The following is a 15,677-nucleotide window of genomic DNA, read 5'->3' on the forward strand; positions in this document are numbered from 1 at the left end:
CCCCCCCCCCCTCCAGCCACCAAAGGGCCAGGGGTGAAGCCTGAGGCTGTCCCCCCCATCCAAGGGCTGCTTTTTGTAGCAGAACTACAAGTCCCAGCAAGCCTCCCCCACAAGCTGGTACTTGGAGAACCACAAGTACCAGCATGCGGGGGGGGGGGGGGGGGGCCCGCTGGTACCTGTAGTTCTACTACAAAAAAAAATACCCAAATAAAAACAGTACACGCACACCGTGATAGTAAAACTTTATTACATACATGCCGACACACACATACTTACCTATGTTCACACGCCGACCTCTGTCCACTTCTCCAAGTAGAATCCACGGTGTACCTGAAAATAGAATTATACTCACCAAAATCCAGTGTACCTGTGTCCTGTTCTTTTTTATAATCCACGTACTTGGCAAAAAAAGAAAACGCATTACCCGGACCACGGAATTTAAGGGGTCCCATGTTTACACATGGGACCCCTTTCCCCGAATGCTGAGACCCCCTGTGACTCCTCTCACAGAGGGTCCCTTCAGCCAATCAGGGAACGCCACGTCGTGGCACTCTCCTGATTGGCTGTGCGCGTCTGAGCTGTCAGACGGCACATCGCACAGCCGCTCCATTATCTTCAATGGTGGGAACTTTGCGGTCAGCGGTGAGGTCACTCGCGGTCAGCGGCTGACCGTGAGTAACCTCACCGCTGACCGCAAAGTTCCCACCATTGAAGATAATGGAGCAGTATGTGCTATGCGCGTCTGACAGCTCAGGCGCGCAAAGCCAATCAGGAGAGTGCCATGACGTGGCGCTCCCTGATTGGCTGAAGGGACCCTCTGTGACAGTAGTCACGGGGGGTCTCAGCATTCGGGGAAAGGGGTCCTATGAGTCAACATAGGTAAGTATGTGTGTGTCGGCATGTATGTAATAAAGTTATACGATCACGGTGTGCGTGTACTGTTTTTATTTGGGTATTTTTTTTGCAGTAGAACTACAGGTACCAGCGGGCCCGTTTCCCCCCCGCATGCTGGTACTTGTGGTTCTCCAAGTACCAGCTTGCGGGGGAGGCTTGCTGAGACTTGTAGTTCTGCTACAAAAAACAATACTCTTTTATTTGACACAAGGCTATCAGCCCCCCATCCGCAGCCCTTGGATGGGGAGACAGCCTCGGGCTTCACCCCTGGCCCTTGGGTGGCTGGAGGGGGGGACCCCTTGATTTAAGGGGTCCCCTCTCCTCCAGGGTACCCCGGCCAGGGGTGACTAGTTTGGGATTTAATGCCACGGCCGCAGGGACCAGTATAAAAGTGTCCCCCGTCTGTGGCATTATCTCTCCAGCTAGTGGAGCCCGGTGCTGGTGTTAAAAATACGGGGGACCCTACGCTTTTTGTCCCCCGTATTTATTGCACCAGGACCGGACGCAGAGCCCGGTGCTGGTTGTAAAAATACGGGGGATCCCCTGTCAATTTTTTCCCCGTATTTTTACAACCAGGATCGGCTCAAAGAGCCCGAGGCTGGTTATGCTTAGGAGGGGGGACCCCACGCATTTTTTTTCGGGGTTTTTTAAACACTTTTGTGCCGTCCAAAAAGTCGAATCCAGGACGCACATATCCGTCAATTGGTCCGTTTTTCGACAGCGGGACTGTCGAATCCGTTTTTTATTGAATATGTCGAATACGGGTCCTGGTGGGAGGGTATGTACCTGTCGAATTGTGTCGAATTTAAAAACGGTCGAATTCCAGCCGGAATTCGACCGCAATTGCATATACCCCATTATCTGCTATCTATTTCAGCAAGTCAGTCAGCCTCAATAGCAAGTTCATGGCCAGCGATACAATAAGTTCATGTATTAGTCACTGCATTTTAGTATTTTGGCATATTTATAAAGACAATTCACATGGTGATTAATCAGTATTGTGTATCAAATGAATAAATCTGTTCTCAAGTCACAGACTGCCTTGCTGATTTTTTCCCGCTGTACTGTTATTTACAAAAAGCCTTGAAACCTTTTGAGTTCCCCAGAATCCCATTAGTTTCAGGTTTAGTCTATTAAATATAATTTTTGCCATTAGTATTTCTCCTGTTTTATGATGCAGACCTTTGTATCTCTTATCTGTATAAATATAACAGTTTTACTCCTATTAGTATGGAACAAATAACATTTACCTATGAAAACATCAGCTCTTATATTGACAGATGTATCTCTGAATATCTCTCATCTAGTCTTGTATCCCTGGACACTACCGTGTTGGTGGAACCCTCTTTGGTGGGATTTGTCAGCCTTGTGAATGCAATGGACATGCGACTGAATGTGACACCAATGGTGCATGTTATGTAAGTAACAGGTTAAAGTTATGGGTTTTTAAAATAGCTGTATTTATTCAGAAAATATTTCATTAATTCCCTGTACTGACATAAGGCCTGTCTGCCATAGGGGGATAGCAAATTAGTCGCTGTAATTTACCACGGCCAATTGTCCCGCCTGGGGGCTATTTAATTAGCCTCCATAAACCGGCATGACATGCGGCTTATCAGGGATTCCCTGGAAACAGCCCTGTTTTCATGTGAAAATGGGGCTGTTTCTACTGAAAACACACAGGTTTCACGGAGTCTGTGTTTTTGGGAGGAAAGTTATTTTTTACGAGTGATCCAAATTGGGTATCTGTAAAAAAAATATTGGTGAAACATTGGAAAAAAGTGCGAAAACCAGTTGTTTTTCGCACCCGATGTTGTTTCACCTCTAATTGGATATGCCCCATAGTCTTTCTACTCATCATTGCTGGTTTGGAGTATGGCCTCAAAAAAAAATCAGTTTGCACTTGTTTTTCTTGAACTATGGCAATGCATCCTACCTCCAATTTAGTTTTGACTCCTTCATTCATTTCAATGTTCAATCTCTCATTCATCCTGTCAGACGAATACTATTACATTTTTATTCAGTAAATCATAACCAGAAGTGTGCTTTCCTCTGAAAAATGTAAGTCACCCACCCCCCACCACGCGCACACACACACCCCTGCCCCCCCCCCTCCCCTCCCTCCCATACTTGCTTAATAGAGAACACCATTCCAATACTTGGATTTCATTTAAATGGTCTCATGCTGTTAGACAACATAACGAGGACTGGCCCACACTCAGCAAAGAGTGCCCAATCCAGGCAGGTTCCCAAGGTAACATTTTTCATACAGATATTTTCCAGTGCAAAATGTATACAGTTTCTTATAACCATACGCATTTAATGAAAAATCAGTGCAAATTGCTGTGAACTAGCAGGGTGGAAGTAATTTGTTTTAAAACGTAGAAAATTTGTCTTATTGATCTGTGTTGAGTATATTTATTAAAAGATTTGTTTCTTGGTCACAGCTTCAGATTTCAGAACTCATGAGTCTTGTTAACTTTCCTTTGACATCAAAAATTGTATTATAAATTTGACCTCTTTAGTCAGCTTCCACCAGTGGCTTCTCCAGATGTGGGGCTGCAACAAGGTCAAGAATTCAACTAGGGGAACCACACCAACTGCCACCCAAACACTGCCAAACATCACTGGACTCACTGGCAGTTGGTGTGGCTCCCCTATTTGAATTTCTGGCTGTGCTGCAGCCCCACATCTGGATCTGCCACTGACTACCACCATTAAAATGACACCTCTTTCTTTATGAAATGTCAGAATTTAATGTTTGTTTAAAATGTAAAATCCTCAGGCTTGCCAACACAATACTACAGGACCACACTGTGACCAGTGTTTGCCAGGCTTCTATGGTGACCCGTCTGCTGGCACACCTCACGACTGCCAGCTGTGTGCATGTCCTTTAAGCATTTCTGATAACAAGTAAGGGTCTTCCATTTTTGTTATACTGAGTATGCCACAACTGTACATAGCTGATTCCATTGCATCTAGTCCTCAAAAAAAAGAAACTTCAGAAGCTAATTAGCACACAGCTGCTAATTAGCCTTTGCCACTAACACATGGTCGGCAGGAACATCAGCTGCTAGTTAGCCTGTGCCATTTCCAAATAGAGCCGCTGTTAACAATAACATCAAGTCACTATTACATGGACCCACCGTCAGCAGTAACATCAGCAGCTACAGGAAGGGGGGAGGGGCACATTTTTTTTATCACCTCCATACAATTGGTTTGCACAAAAAACAGGATCTGAGGCACGCAGAGCATGATCCCCGATAAGTGCCAGCATGATTTAATCCCCGATAAGTGCAAACTGATTTTGTGCAGTCTCTGCGCAGCCTAGGACTTACTCCGCCGCTGCGATCACATCAGCCTGTTTGGGGCCGGTTTTGGTGTCAGACACCCTCCCTTCAAACACATGGACAAGCCTGTGTTTTCCCAAACACTCCCTGAAAACGGTCAGTTGCCACCAACAAACGCCCTCTTCCTGACAATCTCCTTGCGAATGCCTGTGCGAATGGATCCTTCACACAAACCCGTCGCTGACCGGCGATCCGCTTTGCAGCTGTCCATCACGCCTGCGCATTGCAGTGCATAAGCATGTGCAGTGTGGATCTGATCGTCCGCTGTGCAAAAACTCACAGCAGCGATCAGGTCTGAATTACCCCCCTAGTTACAATACAAAAGGCAACTAACAGAAAGGGGAGAAAGCTGCGGCAGTGTATTGATATGAGACATTGTAAGAATGTAGCCGTAACCGTTGCACAGTTATAACCAGTGTATCAGGTGACTTGTAAACAGTAGCTTACATAGATTGCTCTCATAAGGCTCACTACATATAGTATTGCACATTTCATTGGCTGCACTATTATGACACACTGTTTCAAATCTCTATTGTGAACAGAGAATACAAGGTCATTTCTGCAATATAATACAATGTATATATGATCTTATCATTTATGATATACCTGACATTTGTGTATGATAAATGATAAGGAATTGGAATGAGTAGACCATTATTTTAGTCAGTTTAACTTCTTGTACATACATTTTCTTTATTCTTTCCAAAATTATATTTTAGTATTGTCCATCTCCTATATATTAGCCCAGATCTGTGACTCTGTGACTGTGTGTATAATGCTGGGCGGAGTCACAGCGCTGGACGGAGTCAGAGTCATAGAGTCACAGGTCTGGCCAAATACCTCTCCGCCTTCTATCCGCCCAGACGCGTCGTCCTCCCCGCTGTTCCCGGCTCCTGTGATGGGGTTAGGAGGGCGGCTGAGCTTGGCCAGTGGATGTCATGAGGCGGAGGATGAGGCCGCCTCTCGCCATTGCTGCGGGCACCGATGATCCCCGGATCCCCTCTCCCAAGTATCTGTCAGCTGCCGGGGGCGTGCCCTGCGCATGTCACTGCCCGGCGCGCTCCCGCACGTCACCTGCTGCTACTGAAGTCCAGCCGTGACCCCCCAACTCCAAGCCCCCGTTGCCGTTACCCGGACAGTAGGAGTAGCGCCAGCAGCAAGTGTGAGGGAGCGCGCATCCGGTTCACTACAGCGCTGCTGCTCTAGCAGATTGTGTGAGTGGTGTATTGTGTACAGTGTGTGCATGCGGTATGTTTACAGTGAATCCTGTGTTAATGGTATGATGTATATACAGTGCCCCTCCCCCACCCGCGGGCACAACCGCACTCGCCCCTCCACCAACCGCGGCACCCCCACACCCACCCCTCCACCACCCGCAGCGCCGCCGGACCCCATCTCGCGGAGGGTAAATGGTGACTTCTTTATTTTTACACTGCAATTTAGATTTCAGTTTGAACACACTCCACCCAAATCTAACTCTCTCTGCACGTTATATCTCCCCCCCCCGCCCCGCAGTGCACATGGTTTTGCCCAACTGCTAGCAAATTTGCTGCTGCAATCAACTCTGAATTAGGTCCCTAGTTAGATAATATTATTGATAAGGGTAAATTGATTTTAACATAAATCTAATATTTTTTTTTTTTAATTAAGTTAATTCATTTGGATTTATGTGTGCCCTTCATAAAATTATTGTCTTATTTTTTAGTTATTTTGAGAGGAAAATCTGCATTATACTGTTTTCCCTTCCAGGAACATTTCTTACTAATTTGTTACTGTGGGGCAGATGTACTAATCCTTGGAGAGAGATACAGTGGAGGGAAATAAAGTGCCAATCAATCTGCTCCTGTCATTTTTCAAACATAATCTGTAATTAGTCAGTTAGGAGCTGATTGGCTGGTTCTCTATCTCTCTTCACTTTATCATTCTCCAAGGCTTAATATGTCTCCTCGTGTATGTACTGTATGTATACATGACACATCTCCACTCTTTTAGTTTCAGCCCCACGTGTTACTTATCTACTGACGAGGGTGTGGTATGTGACCAGTGTCTACCTGGCTATACTGGAAGACGGTGTGAAAAGTATGTATATTTTAAGAATACAGTATATTAATGTCTTTTATGTATTTTCTACGGTTCTCTGGCTGAATAAAAGCAATTGCAGTGGTAGAAATGCTATATAGTTAGTTGTCTTGACCCTGACATTGCCTAAAGTAGGAACTAAGAACCTCATTTACATTACAAAGCACAACAGATTCCTTGGCTGTAACATGTGCCTCAGATAGTGCAGGTGTGCCTAGATTTCCATCAACATTAGGTTTCTCAGATACCTGTGTTTGCAGGGGAGAAGATGCACCAGAAGATGGGGGGAGTTGGGGGTCATTCCATGCACTGTATGAAGAAGCTCACCAATGGCAACTACTACTGTGGAATAGATCAAACACAAGATTTAGCATTGTTTAAGCATATGATCATTTACACTTTCCAAATTGTTGTTTTTTTGCCACAGCTTTGAGCTGCCAGATATTGGATCTATACTTTAATGGGACACATTATGTACTACAGACCATCGTGATGTCTCATGATTGAGATGCAGTTAAACAGAGTAGTATTTTAGGCAAAATAGGAAAAGTATAATTTAATGACAAGGATTGAAGTAAAGCGGTAGGATTTTTGTCTCTATATGACATGTACACATTTGTACATTGCACCTCTAGATTGTTCTGACTTTCCGCATACCTGGGTGCAGTTCTACTTTGCGGATGCTTTTCCTGAGAGGGAGAGTAGACCTGTAGCTTGATGTGTATAGGGCAGACTATGTAGAAATACTATAAATCATTCTTAGAGCATATGATAAACACTCATTTTCATGGTCAATTATTTCTCTCTGAAGAGCTCTATTGTTTATTGTACTACAGGTTGAGTCTCCCTTATCCAAAATGCTTGGGACCAGAGGTATTTTGGATATGGGATTTTTCCGTATTTTGGAATAATTGCATACCATAATGAGATATCATGGTGATTGGACCTAAATCTAAGCACAGAATGCATTTATGTTTCATATACACCTTATACACACAGCCTGAAGGTCATTTTATCCAATATTTTTTATAACTTTGTGCATTAAACAAAGTGTGTCTACATTCACACAATTCATTTATGTTTCATATACACCTTATACACACCGCCTGAAGGTCATTTAATACAATATTTTTAATAACTTTGTGTATTAAACAAAGTTTGTGTACATTGAGCCATCAAAAAACAAAGGTTTCACTATCTCACTCAAAAAAAGTCCGTATTTCGGAATATTCCGTATTTCGGAATATTTGGATATGGGATACTCAACCTGTATTATAAAACTTTACTTCTTCTAAACAGTTATGAATACATTCAGAACCCTAACTGAGGTACTTATGGCTGTTATGACTGGCATTTGCCCTAAATTGGTGTTCCCTTTATGATATCTGGGCACGATTATGGCGGAAATCCATTAGGACACTCGACCTAGATTTCATTTCACTTCTTTGCGACCTTATCGTGAAGTCTAAAAGAACCTCATCCTCTGAAACTAGTTACCCACTCAGTAATTATTTAGTTAGTAAAGCTGAAGAGTGATAAATATTATCATGTAATGACACTTGTTATGAATTCTGACCCCTCCCACTTGTGTCAATGATGTCACTTCCAGGGGCAGATGTACTAAGCCTTGGAGAGTAATAAAGTGGAGAGAGATAAAGTACCAACCAATCAGCTCTTGTCATTTTTCAAATACAACCTGTAACATGAAAGTTAGGAGCTTATTAGTTAGTACTCTTCTTCTCTCCACTTTATCTTTCTTCAAGCTTTGATACATATTCCCTATAGTTTTCCATTTTAGCAGTGTTTTTTTTCTGCTAAATATTGTATTGAATTATGAAAATATGTACAATGTTTTAGTATTAGGAGTAATGCAGCTATAGAATCAGTAGAATGGGTTGGGACAGCCACTTTAATTCTATACATACACTAATTTCTACTTTACAGTGTACAATATAAGTCAGTTTCCTGTTTAAATGTTAGAATTCTGAGACTTTAGAAGGGATGTCAGTTCTGATGAACTCTTGCTGTGATACAGGTGTGCAAAAGGCTACTTTGGAAATCCCTCAGTGCCCGGAGGGTCCTGCGTCCTTTGTGACTGTAATGGCAATATAGACCCTTTTGAAGATGGTCATTGTGACTCCATGACAGGAGAATGTCTTAAATGTATTGATAATACAGCTGGACGAAACTGTGAAAGATGTGCAGATGGATTCCATGGAGATGCACTTTTAGCAAAGAATTGTACTGGTAAGTGTTTAACTGCAAAGTGAGATGGGTGTTTGATGTATTTACTGTTCACAGAGAGTATGTCTACTACATATACTGTAGATGAGTTCGTAGCAGCATTTAAGACAAAGCTCCATAATTATGTTGTTGAAGACATGTTCCTATTGTAGTACAGTGTTCCACACATTAATGCAAAAGCGTTCCAATCAGTGGATTATTAGGGAAATCCATAAATGGATTCTTTATTTAGGAACCCATATTGACAGAGGTCAATCTAAAGTGAGCTCCCAAATTTGGTCTTGAGTTGTACTAAAACCCCACATTAGAAATCCTACATAATGTGACAATAATATTAGTGTGTACACATTGCATTGTGTTATATTATAAAAACACTACATGCTATTACTGCGAATTACTACAAAAATTAGTTTCATAGTAAGTTTATGGTTTTTGTTATTCTAATACACCAACGTACCCAGTGGATTATTACGTCATTCTGTGTTATGCATGACACATTTTTTAGCTTATATTCAATAGTTATTGCTATTTTTTGCCTTCCTTATAGGCCCTACACACTGGCCGATTTTCTGAAAGATATGAACGATCTCGTTCATAAATGAACGAGAACTCGTTCAGATCTTTCAGTGTGGAGACTCCAGCGATGAACGATGCGCGGCCCCGCGCTCTTTCATCGCTGGTCTCCCGTCGGCTGTGCATGCAGGCCAATATGGACGATCTCGTCCATATATGCCTGCACTTCAATGCAGCCACGTGACGGGGGGGAGTGAAGAAACTTCACTCCCCCCGTCACTGCCCCCCCGCCGCCGGGTCGCTCGTCGGCCGTTTCGGCCGTCGGGCACCTCGGCGGCGCATCGTCAAATGAGTAGGGCCCTTTATGCTACAAATAAAGCACATAGTAAAGCTGTTTAATATTTTTGTCTTATACATGTACAGGTATGAGTACAGAGATCTTGGTGACACGACACCAGCTTTTCATCACTCATTAGATCTTAGGAGGTAGTTGGCAGCCTCGGTGATCACATATCATTTGTTGAAGAGTTATAGGGCTAAAATGTAATAGCCTGCTAGAAGTCATAGAAATGATTGGCGTTTTAAAAATCCGTCCAGACTCGCACAAAATCCCGCACTTCCTGCTTCCCGCAGGCTAACACATTTATCCCTTAGAGTATGTACTCAGGAACAGAGCATGTTTACATGAACAGTTTATGTTGTGCTACATTAGGTGTACATTATTTAGGTGTACATTATGGGGTATATGCAATTGCAGTCGAAAACTGCCGTCTGTCGAAAAGACGTCAGTTTTCGACTTTTCAAGGTCGAATCCTGATTCGACCTATTCAGAGCTTTTCGACAAGTCGAGGCATTCGACTTGTCGAAAAGCACGTGGATTGGCGGAATATACCCCAGTCGAATTAAGATGGGGATTGAATAGGGGTTGTCGGATCCATTCCGACAAATACATGTCGGAATGGATACGACTTTAATTGAATATACCCCTATATCTCTATGGCATTGTCATAGAGATATAACGAGGGTGTGCTGACAGATGATAGATCATGAATGGAATAAAATAGTCTGTGCCTGCTCCATCCACAGCCTGTCATCTATTTGCTTTGAATGATCACAAGTATACAGTATTATGCCTATATTCTTATTTTGTCAGTTATATCAGTTTTGTTCTCTGTTTACCGTATAGTGATCTAGATAGATAGATAGATAGATAGATAGATAGATATGTTGTAATATCAGACATTTATCCTCTGAATAAGGATAAGTGTCTGATATTAGCTATTGTCTTTTCTTCAGCTATTAGGCAGCATGATAATGATGATTTACAGATGACTGTTGGTAGTTCAGATGAGGCACTTTAACCACATTTCTATTCTGTCATTGTAACTGTAACTCTTTCATCCGTTTGAAGCATGTGAATGCCACCCGAATAGCTCCATCTCTGCCCTTTGCCACCATGAAACTGGCTTATGTGACTGTAAACCAAATGTGTTTGGAAAACAATGCGACCAGTGTGAAGTAAGAAACAATGAATACTATACAGAAGACTATGGCCCTCATTCCGAGTTGATCGGTCGCAAGGCGAATTTAGCAGAGTTACACACGCTAAGCCGCCGCCTACTGGGAGTGTATCTTAGCATCTTAAAATTGCGACCGATGTATTCGCAATATTGCGCTCACAAACTACTTAGCAGTTTTAGAGTAGCTCCAGACTTACTCTGCCTGTGCGATCAGTTCAGTGCTTGTCGTTCCTGGTTTGACGTCACAAACACACCCAGCGTTCGCCCAACCACTCCCCCGTTTCTCCGGCCACTCCTGCGTTTTTTCCGGAAACGGTAGCGTTTTCAGCCACACTCCCATAAAACGGCCTGTTTCCGCCCAGTAACACCCATTTCCTGTCAATCACATTACGATCGCCGGAGCGATGAAAAAGCCGTGAGTAAAAATACTATCTTCATAGCAAAGATACTTGGCGCAGTCGCAGTGCGAATATTGCGCATGCGCACTAAGCGGAATTTCACTGCGATGCGATGAAAAATACCGAGCGAACGACTCGGAATGAGGGCCTATATATTTGTGTATAATTTATGTATATATGTTCTGGAGGTAGAAAAAATATACATTGCCTTGCTGCAATTGTATTAATAAATAAAGGTAGATGTTATAATGCATGATAATTATAGGGAGATGTATTAATGCTAAACAGTTATAATGCTTGTTTTTAAAGTGCACAGAGCTCATATATGTATAAATGTTTCCGGTAGTTCGTATAACACATAAGAAGAGCATAATCTCCGTTCTCACCTCAGACAGCACAATGAGTAGGCACATCCACCGCAGAAGTTGCACTTAAATTCATTTTACAGGTTTATTACTTACTTTATTACTACTTGAAAACTGGAATGAGACATTTTTCTTTTTACCTAGTTTTTGCTCTTACATTCTGCTAAGTGTGATCTTAATGTTTTCTCCCCAGCCTGGATTCTACGGTCTGACATCTGGTCTTGGCTGCCTTCCATGTAACTGTAGCCAATCAGGTTCAATCTCTGAAGTGTGCAATGATGCCGGACAGTGTACATGTGTTATCGGAGTGGCAGGGGATAAATGTGACATCTGTGCTCATGGGTTTTATGCATACAAGGATGGTGGCTGCATACGTAAGTTTTACATTATCTCATTCAGTTCCTTAATGTATCAATTACAGTGTGAAATTTTAACTTCTACAATCTTGTTGCCCATATTTTAGCTAAGAGATATAAATACGGCCTCATTCATGTAGAACAATAATAATAAATTACAGGTTGAGTATCCCTTATCCAAAATGCTTGGGACCAGAGGTATTTTGGATATCGGATTTTTCCGTATTTTGGAATAATTGCATCCCATAATGAGATATGGCGATGGGACCCAAGTCTAAGCACAGAATGCAATTATGTTACATATACACCTTATACACACAGCCTGAAGGTAATTTTAGCCAATATTTTTAATAACTATGTGCATTAAACAAAGTGTATCTACATTCACACAATTCATTTATGTTTCATATACACCTTATACACACAGCCTGAAGGTCATTTAATACAATATTTTTAATAACTGTGTGTATTAAACAAAGTTTGAGTACATTGAGCCATCAGAAAACAAAGATTTCACTATCTCACACTCACTCAAAAAAGTCCGTATTTCGGAATATTCCGTATTTCGGAATATTTGGATATGGGATATTCAACCTGTATTATATTAGTAAACAATAAGGGGGTCATTCCGACCCGACCGCAGCGTGCTGTCGTTCGCACAGCTGCGACCGGGTCACTACTGCGCACGTGCGGTGGGCTGTAATGCGCAAGCGCGATGTTGCTCGGCGACAGCCGTCGCCGGGCAACGACGCTGACTACGAAGAAAGCGGTTGCAGCAGCAACCGCAAGAAGATTGACTGCAGGAAGGCGTTCCGGGGCGGCAACTCACCGTTTGGAGCCGTTTTCGGGGAGTGGTAAGAAAAATGCAGGCGTGTCCAGGCGAACGGAGGGCGGATGTCTGACGTCCAAGCCGTGACCCTCATCGCTGGACACGTCACACAGGGTAAGTATGTCCAGCCCTGGTCTTGTTTAGTGTGAAACTTTTAGCATAGCAGGGCTGCACAAGCGTTCGCAGCCCTGCTATGCTAAAATACACTCCCCCATAGGCGGAGACTAGTTGATCGCACCAACAGCAAAAAGTTGCTTGGTGCGATCAACTGAATGAGGGCCAAAGTACCTTTTTAGTGCTAGAGTCATGGCAAGTAGCTTTAATTTGTGTCAGTACAGATCCACGTGGCAACAAGACTTCATGGGATGCAGATAAGTCCTTTCCACTCATTCACTCTAGGGAATTTTCCTATTGATATTTGCTTGGGACATAGTAGCACTGGTTAAATTATGTTTACCGTAATTTTTATCCAACAAAATATCATTCAAAAATACACACTGTAGTTACGTTCAGTACATTCACATAGCATTCATAGCTGGGAAAATGCCGGTTTTCCAAAAGCATAACATTTATTACAGATGTTGGTCACACTCACGTCTGTGGTAGTTTTTGGCTACCTAATTTACAGGGGAAGTGATATTAAATATAAAACACGATTTCTTTTTTATTTCATTTTATTGTCCTTTCAAACCCCACAGCCAAACCAACCGAATATGAGCAGCTATGAAATGCTCTGCTTAGTACATTTACTTCCAGACATCACAGTGATATTTGATGCAAACAAAGCTTAAAAGATATATATATATATCCTAATTAGAAAACAGAGCACATCATTTACATATACTCAAGCAACAAATGATGGGATGCCATTTCAGGTCTGCGTTCTGTGCATCAGTAATTGTATATATGTAATGACAGCTTATACAGAAAAAGCATTATTTTTAAAATAAGATGGAAGATGTTTCTGGAAGCTGGTGCCAGGTGATTGCAAGAAATGCTATAACCCAGGGGTGGGGAACCTTTTTACTACCAAGGACCATTTGAATATTTATAAAATCCTTCGGGGCCATACAGAAATTCTCAACTTCTAAAATTACCCTGCCCCCCAGTAGGTTTGCCCCTTAGAGGTACAAAAAAATGAATGTGGCCAATTAAAATGGGACGTTATACACATATGCCCCCAATAGTGCAGTGCCAGATCCACAAATGCCCCCACAGTGCCAGATCCACAAATGCCCCCACAGTGCCAGATCCACAATTGCCCCCACAGTGTCAGGTATACAAATGCCCCCACAGTGCCAGATCCACAAATGCCCCCACAGTGCCAGGTATACAGATGCCCCCACAGTGCCAAATCCACAAATGCCCCCACAGTGCCCCCCACCCCACTGTGCTGCTTACCGCTGCTGCTGCTGCTGCTCCATCCGGCTGCGTGTATCGGCTGGCAGGGGGTCAGGACAGGGAGGAGAGCGCGGCTATGTCGGATGGTGGCGGCGGCATGTAGGACTTCAAACCAGCCGCCGGTTCGTGAGCCAATCAGAGCTCGCGGACCGGCAGCGGCGGCTCCTGATTGGCTGCCGGTCCGCGAGCTCTGATTGGCTCACAAACCGGCGGCTGGTTTGAAGTCCTACACGCCTCCGCCCGACATAGCCGCGCTCTCCTCTCTGCCCTGACAGCTGAGACACGCTGACGCCGGACTGAGCGGCGGCGTGTTTTACTGACACAAGCGGGTGGGCCGGAGCAAACGGCTTCGCGGGCCTTATACGGCCCACAGGCCGGAGGTTCCCCACCCCTGCTATAACCCATAGCAGACAATTAGATGTTTGCTGTCATTAGATAATAAATTAGTGGCTGATCTGTGATACTTTATGTAGTATAATTGGTACTGTTAGGGTTGACTAATAAAACAACTAGTGTGTCTTGTTCTGCAGTGAGTCATTGGCTCTTGCTGAGTCCTAAGTCTTCGTTGTCAGTAGTATTTGTCCAGCCTACAAAATGGCCCCCTCCACTGTGTGTAGTTGACCGATGGACTATAAAGTTTCCAGAGCAACTGATTCTAAACATTAATGCCTTTATTTATCAATGAGTGATACATTTCACTGTGAGTGATAAATTTCACCAGACAATCCGCTCCTAGCTGTCATTTTTCAAACACAGCCTGTAACATGGCAGTTAGGAGCTGATTGGCTGGTGTAATTTATCACTCACAGTGAAATGTATCACTCATTGATAAATAAGGGCATAAGTAAATAATTAATCAAAATATTTCCACATAATTAGCATTCCATTTGTATTCTTCTTCAGTTTATGCTTGGCTTAGTTGGATTGATCTGTGAGTGTTTATCCCTAGCTTGTGACTGTGAGCACACACAGAATAACTGCAACCCACAGTCTGGAGAGTGCGTCTGCCCACCCCACACGCATGGGCCAAAATGTGAATACTGCGATGCCAGCTTCTGGGGCCATGATCCTGAACTTGGGTGTTTGGTAAGAAATGGAATATAAAATTTACATAAATAAAATGATTACTGTATTAGTAACATTAGCAAATATCAGTTGAAGGAGCTTGTTAGAGCTGAAGATTATTCAAATAAGGTAATTGAGAGGGGATTTATTTTCCTGTGTACCCTAGAATCTGTGGGAGATTCATCAACCAATCAGCTCCTATCTGGCATTTTTAAGGCACAGCCTGTAATTAAGGAGCTGATTTGTTATTACTTCATCTCTCTTTAAGCTTTGATAATTGCTGCACGGCCAAGCAGAAGATGTTGCGTGCGACCCGCGGGAGCACGCAATCATGGGTATACATCAGACGATCAGCGCAATTTTTCATTCCAGTACGGCAAATCGTGCCGATATCGTCTTGGCGTGTACCCAACCTTAGGCTAATAAAATGTAGCCAGACTTTGGGGTATATTCAACTAGGGTCGAAAGCTGCCGTCTGTTGAAAAGACGGCAGTTATCGACTTTTTAAGGTCGAATCGTGATTCGACCTATTCAGTCCCCGCTATTTTTATTTGACAAGTTGGGGAATTCGACTTGTCGAATAGTACGTGAATCGGCGGTATATCTGCCGATTCACGTACTTTTGAGGGAAACGGGGCCAAATTCGACAGGATTTGGTCCTGT

At 43.2% G+C, this 15,677-nt stretch overlaps 1 protein-coding gene across 1 annotated transcript in view; it reads left to right on the plus strand.

Annotated features, from left to right (window-relative positions):
* Positions 1-15,677, plus strand: part of LAMA1 (laminin subunit alpha 1) — a 376,319-nt gene that overhangs the window by 156,562 nt on the left and 204,080 nt on the right. The window contains exons 16-22 of the mRNA XM_063923508.1: positions 2,202-2,312; positions 3,680-3,807; positions 6,237-6,323; positions 8,359-8,570; positions 10,492-10,598; positions 11,557-11,737; positions 14,899-15,035. Coding sequence (XP_063779578.1) covers positions 2,202-2,312; positions 3,680-3,807; positions 6,237-6,323; positions 8,359-8,570; positions 10,492-10,598; positions 11,557-11,737; positions 14,899-15,035 — 963 coding nt within the window. The remainder of the gene's footprint in view (positions 1-2,201; positions 2,313-3,679; positions 3,808-6,236; positions 6,324-8,358; positions 8,571-10,491; positions 10,599-11,556; positions 11,738-14,898; positions 15,036-15,677) is intronic.

The sequence above is a fragment of the Pseudophryne corroboree genome, chromosome 5 (assembly GCF_028390025.1).
Source record: "Pseudophryne corroboree isolate aPseCor3 chromosome 5, aPseCor3.hap2, whole genome shotgun sequence".
Lineage (NCBI taxonomy): Eukaryota > Metazoa > Chordata > Amphibia > Anura > Myobatrachidae > Pseudophryne > Pseudophryne corroboree.